This window comes from Lactuca sativa, chromosome 7 (genome assembly GCF_002870075.4).
Source record: "Lactuca sativa cultivar Salinas chromosome 7, Lsat_Salinas_v11, whole genome shotgun sequence".
NCBI classification, from domain to species: Eukaryota; Viridiplantae; Streptophyta; class Magnoliopsida; order Asterales; family Asteraceae; genus Lactuca; species Lactuca sativa.
In genome coordinates this window covers 58692305-58699987 of record NC_056629.2, presented here as the reverse complement: position 1 = coordinate 58699987, position 7683 = coordinate 58692305, and the positions used below count along the sequence as shown (strand labels likewise).

General features: G+C 39.7%; 1 protein-coding gene across 1 annotated transcript; it reads left to right on the top strand.

Annotated features, from left to right (window-relative positions):
• Window positions 1-377: 377 nt before the first annotated feature.
• Window positions 378-947, top strand: LOC128127256 (uncharacterized mitochondrial protein AtMg00810-like). The gene is made up of 2 exons (XM_052765699.1): window positions 378-599; window positions 708-947. The coding sequence occupies exons 1-2, from the start codon at window positions 378-380 to the stop codon at window positions 945-947; spliced, it is 462 nt and encodes a 153-aa protein (XP_052621659.1).
• Window positions 948-7683: the final 6736 nt, after the last annotated feature.

Genomic DNA, 7683 nt, shown 5'->3' with positions numbered 1-7683 from the left:
TGAACTTCATTGTCTACCAGATGGATGTCAAAACAACATTTCTTCATGGTGTGTTATAAGAAGAAGTATTTCTCAAACAGCCCCCAGACTTTGAAGACAAAGAGCACCCTGACTATGTGTACAAACTAGATAAAGCTGTATATGGACTGAAGCAAGCTCCCAGGGCCTGGTATGAGACACTGACATCATATCTTCTTGAAAATGGCTACAGAAGAGGAGCAATTGACAATACACTCTTCATCAAAAACAAAGGCTCAGACATGATTCTTATTCAAATCTATGTCGATGATATCATCTTTGGCTCTCCGAATGAGAAGCTGAGCAAGGAATTCGCTGAGATCATGTCTCAAAGGTTCGAGATGAGCATGATGGGGAAGATGACCTTTTTCTTAGGTCTTGAGGTTCAGCAACAAAAATCAGGTATCTCAATTTGTCAAAGTAAATATATTGCTGACATGCTTGTTAAGTACTCTCTCAGCGACTGCAAACTGGCTTTTACTCCGGTGTCCAAGACTGATAAGCTACACGCTGATCCCACCAGCACTGATGTTAATCACTCTCTTTATCGAGGAATGATTGGATCTCTTCTCTACCTCACTGCAAGTCGCCCTGATATCATGTTTGGAACCATTCTCTGTGCTATATTCCAAGCTAATCCCAAGGAGTCTCATCTCATTGCAGTTAAACGCATCTTTCGATACTTAAAGGGCACTCAGAACTTGGCATTGTGGTACCCTCGTGACTCGGCACTTAAACTCTTTGGATACACTGATTCCGACTATGCAGGATGCAACTTAGACAAGAAGAGCACGTCAGGTGGATGTCATTTCCTTGGAAATCGACTAATCAGCTGGTCTAGCAAGAAGCAAACCTCAGTAGCTATCTCCACTGCAGAAGCTGAGTATGTTGCAGCTGGGAGATGTTGTGCTCAACTCTTATGGATTTAGAATCAACTTTTAGACTATGGGCTTAAATTCTCAAAGACTCCTATATACTGTGATAACACCAGTGCCATTCAGATCACACAGAATCCTGTTCAGCACTCAAAGACAAAGCATATCGAGATCAGACATCACTTTATCAGAGACAATGTTGAGAAGGGCAAGGTTGTTCTTGAACATGTCAAAACTTCATATCAACTAGCTGATATTTTCACCAAGGCCCTAGATACTCAAACTACTGCTCACATTATTGGAGAACATGGAATGATCACTCTGGATTAAAAATGTTTTACTAATGTTTGCTATTGTCTTATAAACTAATGTATTTTTTTTTGCTAATGATGATGTGCTGATGATGTTTACCATGCTGAGTACATTGTATGATCTCTTATCTCTATCTCTTCTACAAATCTTCTAAACTAAAGTTGAATGATTCATTGTATTAAACCATACACTGATAACAACTTGAAACTCTTTGCCGATGGTTAGACAAAACACCAAGATCTATCACACGCAACTATCCTTTCTTACCAATCTTACACTGATTCTGTGATTCAGTGTGACAAAACACATGCTGATGAGAGTCTAACAGTCTTTGCTGATGGTTAGACCAAAACACCAAGGTCTATCACACGCAACAATCCTCTCTTCACCTTCTTCTCACTGAGTGTCTAATGATTCAATAAGAAGCACCACTCACTGATAAAGACTCAACACTTTGTGCCGATGGTTAGATAATTAAACCAGTATCTATCACACACACCAACCACCTTGCTAACCTTGAACAAGCAAGTTGTACTTTGAATTGACGACAGACTATCTTTCAGCATGTAACTTTTAGTGACACTGATCTCAGCGCTTCCGCAGACACTGATTGTCGTTTCGTCTTCAGTATAACGGCTCTCTTTACCCAACGGCTATTTTTTGATTTGACAATTTGTTAAGATACGCAGTTATTTATGAAAAAGATAATCATTACCTTTTTAAAACCGTTTAATCCCATATTTAAACTTTTTCCCCACCTCTCTCTCAAACCTTCCTCCCATAATTCAAACTTCCTTCTCTCTCCTCAAAACCCTAGAATCCAAACACTCTTTAATGGCGGCATCACTGTTTACTTTCTCCTCCACTTCAAGAAGAGTCATCCCAGCTCAAACTCTCATCCTCTTCCAATATACATCAAAGCCACAAATGTCGTTTTCAACCCTGATATACCAGATGTTCATCGCGGTCTTGGACTTGATGATTTTGTCAATTTTCTAGTATCCTGCCGCCTTCGATACGCTATCAGTGAGGTTCCATCAGAGTTCTTTCCCGAACAAGTATGTGAGTTCTACTACACCGCAACGGTTAATAATGAAAACAACGTCATCTCAGGCACTATTGGGCGTGGTCGTCGCTCAGTTTTCATCACCGCTGATCTTCTCAGTGCTGCACTCAGGTTACCAATTTTTGAACCATTCTCTGAGCTTCCAACTATTGAACGTTGTCGATGCCTTTTCGATCAACTGGGCTCTGATCACTCCAAGGATGGTGCTCGACCAGTTCTCATTCTGCGTCAATGTATACTCCAGGATGGAAGTTCTTTACCAGGGCACTTTGCAAATGTGTGGGTCACAAATCTCGTAGTGGTGATCAACTGAGTGCCTTTGAGCAACAAGTTGTATGTTCCCTTCTTCTCAACAAACGTCTTGATTATGGGGCCTTCTTCTTTGATCAGCTTGTCCAACTTCTTTGTGCCAATGTACGAGCTGATCATGTTCTATTTCCACACTGGATTGCTCTTGTCCTGGATAAATTTTTCGCTGAAGCCTACTACTCACACTCTGGAAACCCCATTCAATTCCCACGCATGTCAGTACGAATGTATCAGGATGATCCACTGGCAAATGGCATCGGCATCTCTGATCGCATGCGAGAATGGATCGCGAATCCATATATTGTTCCTTCACTAAATGCTGACACTGACGAAGGAGCTGCTGATATCAACGACACTAATTCTGAAATACAAGCTGATCCTAGTCAAGAAGGTGGTCATATCTCTCCTCAACTTTCTCACCATACCATTTCTGTCACTGAAAGGATTCATTCAGCTCATGGGGAGCCATCTGCTCAGGGGGAGCAACCATCTCAATGGAAGCCACCATCTCAAGGGGAGCAGCATCGATCACAAGAAATTCCAGGTACTCAGCTCATTCAAATCCCGGCCTCAGTGTTTAATGAGCTTCTTACACTGACTCGAGACATGAGTCAGCGTCTTCTACGTATTGAGGCTGATGTCAACCAACTGAAGGGATTTCTTCTGTCAACTCCTTCCCCTGACCCAAATGATGATGATGCTCAAAAAGGGGGAGAAACTGATTCTATTGAGCATGTTTCTGAGGGGAACATTATAAAATAGACCGAGCCACCACAGCCTGTGCACGACTCTGAGAGACTAATTGAAACTGAAAAGACTACTGAAGATAGTGAGCATGATGATGAAGATGAACATGATGATGAGTGTCAGATGCTAGACATGAACTTCATTGATCCCACTGTACCAGTTCAAGGTGAAGACTCAGATGTAGTTAGCAAGGATCTTCATCCTTTATCTCGAAAGCGTAAGGCAGCAGATATTGAATTATCTGATTCACATGCTGACACTGATCTTCCCAGTAAGAAATCTAAGTCTATTGTCAGCATATCCAATTTGGCAGCTGAATGGAATATGTCTCTTGATCAAGTTAAGCAAATCCTTGATGAAGCCAATAAAGCTCAGCCTCTAAAAAATATTCCTCAAGCTGATGAATCCCTCATTCAGCACAAACTTCAGGCCAAAGGATCCTTTGAAGCTCAGATGCAAAGATTTTTAGAATATCAGTCCAAATCTAAATCTTCACAGCCTCCTCCCAGTAGCAGTAAGTCAAGGACTGATAGTGTTCTCGATAGGATTGATCGCAAAAGGTTTCAAGATGTTCATAAACGAAGAGTGAGAAATGATAAGATCATCAAAGTTAAAGCTTCAAAACCTCGTAACGAGAAAATTCTTACTTTGTTGATCACTCGTCAAGGTCCTCAACATCCGTACACTGAAGTTGTCAAGAGACACGAGCTGATCAGATATGGACTCTCTGAATTGATGGAATAGCTTGAGTTGGCATCCAAGCAAACTTCAGCTCTTTCTTCAGAATTGACTTGTGCTCTTCATTTACTGATTAAGAAAGTTCAGCGTCTTGATCTCGTTCCTAAAGAGCGTTCTCAGTAGCAAGGTTCAAGTTCCTCAATTCCAAGAAACAGAAGAACCAGATTTCAGGTTGATGGTGAAGATGTGTTGGTTCTAAATTTTGGTGCTGAAGAATTAAACAACTCTCTTCCCATTGGTGTTGAGCCGGTTCAACATCAGTTCATTTCTGTTCCTGAACATGGAATGTTTTATCTTGACAAGAACATAAAAATGTGTTTTCAGCGAACTGCAGAGATTCCAAGGGCTCCAACAACTCATCTTGTTGGCTTAAGACAAATGTGCATGAGTCATCAAGATCTTTCTGGAGAATTTCATATTCTAATTGCTATGGAATTACTAAATAGAAGACAGGAGCTGCTGGATAGTCCTTACTGGCCAGTGAAAGTAGAAGCTGAAGCTGAATATGAAGAATTTTTGTCAAGAGGTGTTCTAGTCTAGCTGGTTTTGAACATCATCATATTGGGGGAGATTGTAAGGTCGAACATTGTAATATGATGATGTTTGAAACTGGTCACTCAGCGTCAGCGCATGACTCAGCGTCAGTATCAGTGTCAGCGTAACAGTTTTTCAGTGTATAGCTTAATATTTAGCATTTTGTAACAGATTTAGTACTTATCTAATTTCCATAGTTATCATCTATTAGTTAGCTGGTATATCCCTGATTTGTAGGGATTGCCTAGAATAGTTGTATATATTTGTTTGTACCGGTTTGTGATAGGTACGCTTTTCACAAACCCTAATAGCCGTTTTTTGCATACAATAATCTCTTGGTGAGATTATCATTCTTAGTGAAAGTTTTCTTTGTGAATCGTTATTGTTCTTATTTACAGTCATTGTTTGATAAGTTGTTTGATCGTTGGGTCATTCATGAAGCTATTAGGAACGAGATCTGATGTTATGAGTTTTGGTCTTTATGGATTAAGCTCTTAAAGAAGGGAAAAACTTTTCTAACCGGCAGCCATGGTGTATCAATGAGTCCCATAGAATGGTGGTGAGATTCATTACATGTATTTTGTTTAGATGTGACCACGATATGGAAAATAAATTGACACGACGTGGGGGCCATCTGTGTTGACTTGACCATTGGCTTTTTAACCCATGTAACGTTTGGTCAAACTTAGGTAGAAATGAGTATTTGACTAAGGGATGGTTTTGGTTTAGCTTTAGGAAGTCGGGGTTGGTTGTTATGTTGTTACGGTACCTGTTGAACTGTTGTTGAGTGCTTCAAGTGAGTCTCTTCACCGTAATCATGGGTCGAAGGCACCAATGTCGGCCCACTAGATTATATGTGTAGGAAGTTAGATGTCCTTATGACTCTTGCTGATATGACTATATGATTTATATATGTATGGTTAAAATAGACTTGGGGGGTGAAATAGAACCATTCGTTATGTGCTTGTTGTCTTTGTGACACTTGTTGATATGCTTGTATGTTATATGTATGAGGGGTGAAATAGACTTAGGGGTGAAATAGAACCATTCAGTTGAAAAACACTGATGGAGTTGAAATAGACTCGAGGGTGAAGTAGACTCGTTCAGTTAAAAATCACTAATTGAGTTGAAATAGACCCTGGGGTTAAATAGAACCATTACAACTTCGAGCTGATATTTATGTATGGTATAGGGTAATTTTTGGAACTCACTAAGCTTTGTGCTTACAGTTTATGTTTAAAATGTTTTATGTACTTCTGGTTTAAAAACGAAGGGCCCGTCTTAATCGCACTACATCCCCTAGAGATTTATTATGCACTGAATGTTTACGAATACTATGATGTTTTGAGAATACTTTGACTCTGATCATCTTTTGGAATAATGATTGAATGGTTTTCACTTATTTAAAATGAAATTTTCACTTTGGTATTTTTGGGATGTTACAATTTGGTATCATAGTATCTGTTTGAGGGATTTGGGCGCACTCTCGGGCGTGTCTGAACTCAAGCTAAGAATTTGGTAATCTTTTCGAAAAATAGATAAATTTTCTATGAAGATTTTTTATAACGAAAAAAGGGTGCAATTCGTGTAATCAGCCGAGCTCAAGTAAGTTTTCCCAAAATACCCATACATGTGATATACTTATTGTTTTGGTATAAGTATGTGAGAATTGCATGCTAGATTAGGGTTAAGCATTTGCTCAGGATTGCATGATAAAGTGTTACGAGAGATGCCTTTATATGCATGTTGATTGAGCTTGTGGAACTGCATATTAGTATGTATTTCAGATGTTGGATAGAATGGCCTATTTAGGTGATGCGTTGGTTTAGATTACTCAATGCTTGAATGTTGCTTGATTTGTGCTTTTAGGGACCTCTAATCATATGGGCTAACTATTAAGCAAATACGTTAGGTTACATGTTGCAGGGATTTGAAAATTTTAGAATATTAGGTTTAACTCTATTACGCAGCTCTTGTTTAAGTCCAACTGTTGTAGTGTGAGACCTTGCAGTTAAAGAAATATTGAGTGCCTGTGGCATGTAAGTGTATTCGTGAGCTAGTTAGAAGTTATTAGAGGGAGTCTCTTATGCAGCTGATGGTAGGGAGTCATGTGAAAAGAACCCTAGGAAAGCCTAGGAAGAATGTCAAAATGTGCTTGTGTGAGCATTTTCGTAAAAGAGATCCTAGAATGAGAATCTAGGAAGATTAGCAATGTTGACAGAAGTTCCTAGCATTGCAGAAGCAGGTTAGTTGGACGATGCCTTTTTATGTTTTGTGGCCTATATAATGTTAGTACCCGAATGCTGCTTGTGTTAAGTTATTAATTAACTTGATGATCGATTAGATCTTATTAACAGGTAATGCCATGAAGTAAAAACAGTAAATAACACAAGTATAGATCAAGATGTGTCGAATGATTAGATCAAACAATCCTCAGCAGAGCTCGACTAAGAACTTCCACTGTAGAGGATTCTAGGGTTACAAGAACGATAACAATAAACTTGCTAAATAATAACTCTCTGATCGTTCTATTCTATCGTTACCTTCTAGGAGCATGCAAGCACCTATATATAAACTAAAACCTACTAAACTCACGGATGGACAGGCCCATACCGGAGATACATAATGGACTAGCTAACGAGCCCAATAGACGCAATACATAACACAAAACACGACCCAAAAATCTCCCCCTTTGCGTCAAATTAGAGCGAGACTACTTCTTCTTCTTGCTTGGGCCAGCAGCGGGAGCCTTCTTGACAGTATCAAACAGATGTGTGATAAGAGCAAGAATAGTCTGTCTGAACCGAATGTACCATTGAATCATATCATCAAAGTACTTGACATCGTCTGCTGTGTTCTGCTTGCATCTGTGGATGATCCCTAAAACGTGCTCCAAACAGGCAGTGGTGTATAGATGTTTGTCTGCCAAGGCGAAAAGACATTTCTGTCCTTCGTTCCTGGTAAACATGACCGAGTTCCTCTTCGAGTCAATCTTCCCCATCTGCATCAGGTTGAGATCACTGGCAGAGCCAACAGGAGATATTGTAGGTTTCTTCTTAAATACACTCGCAATCTCCTGATCCA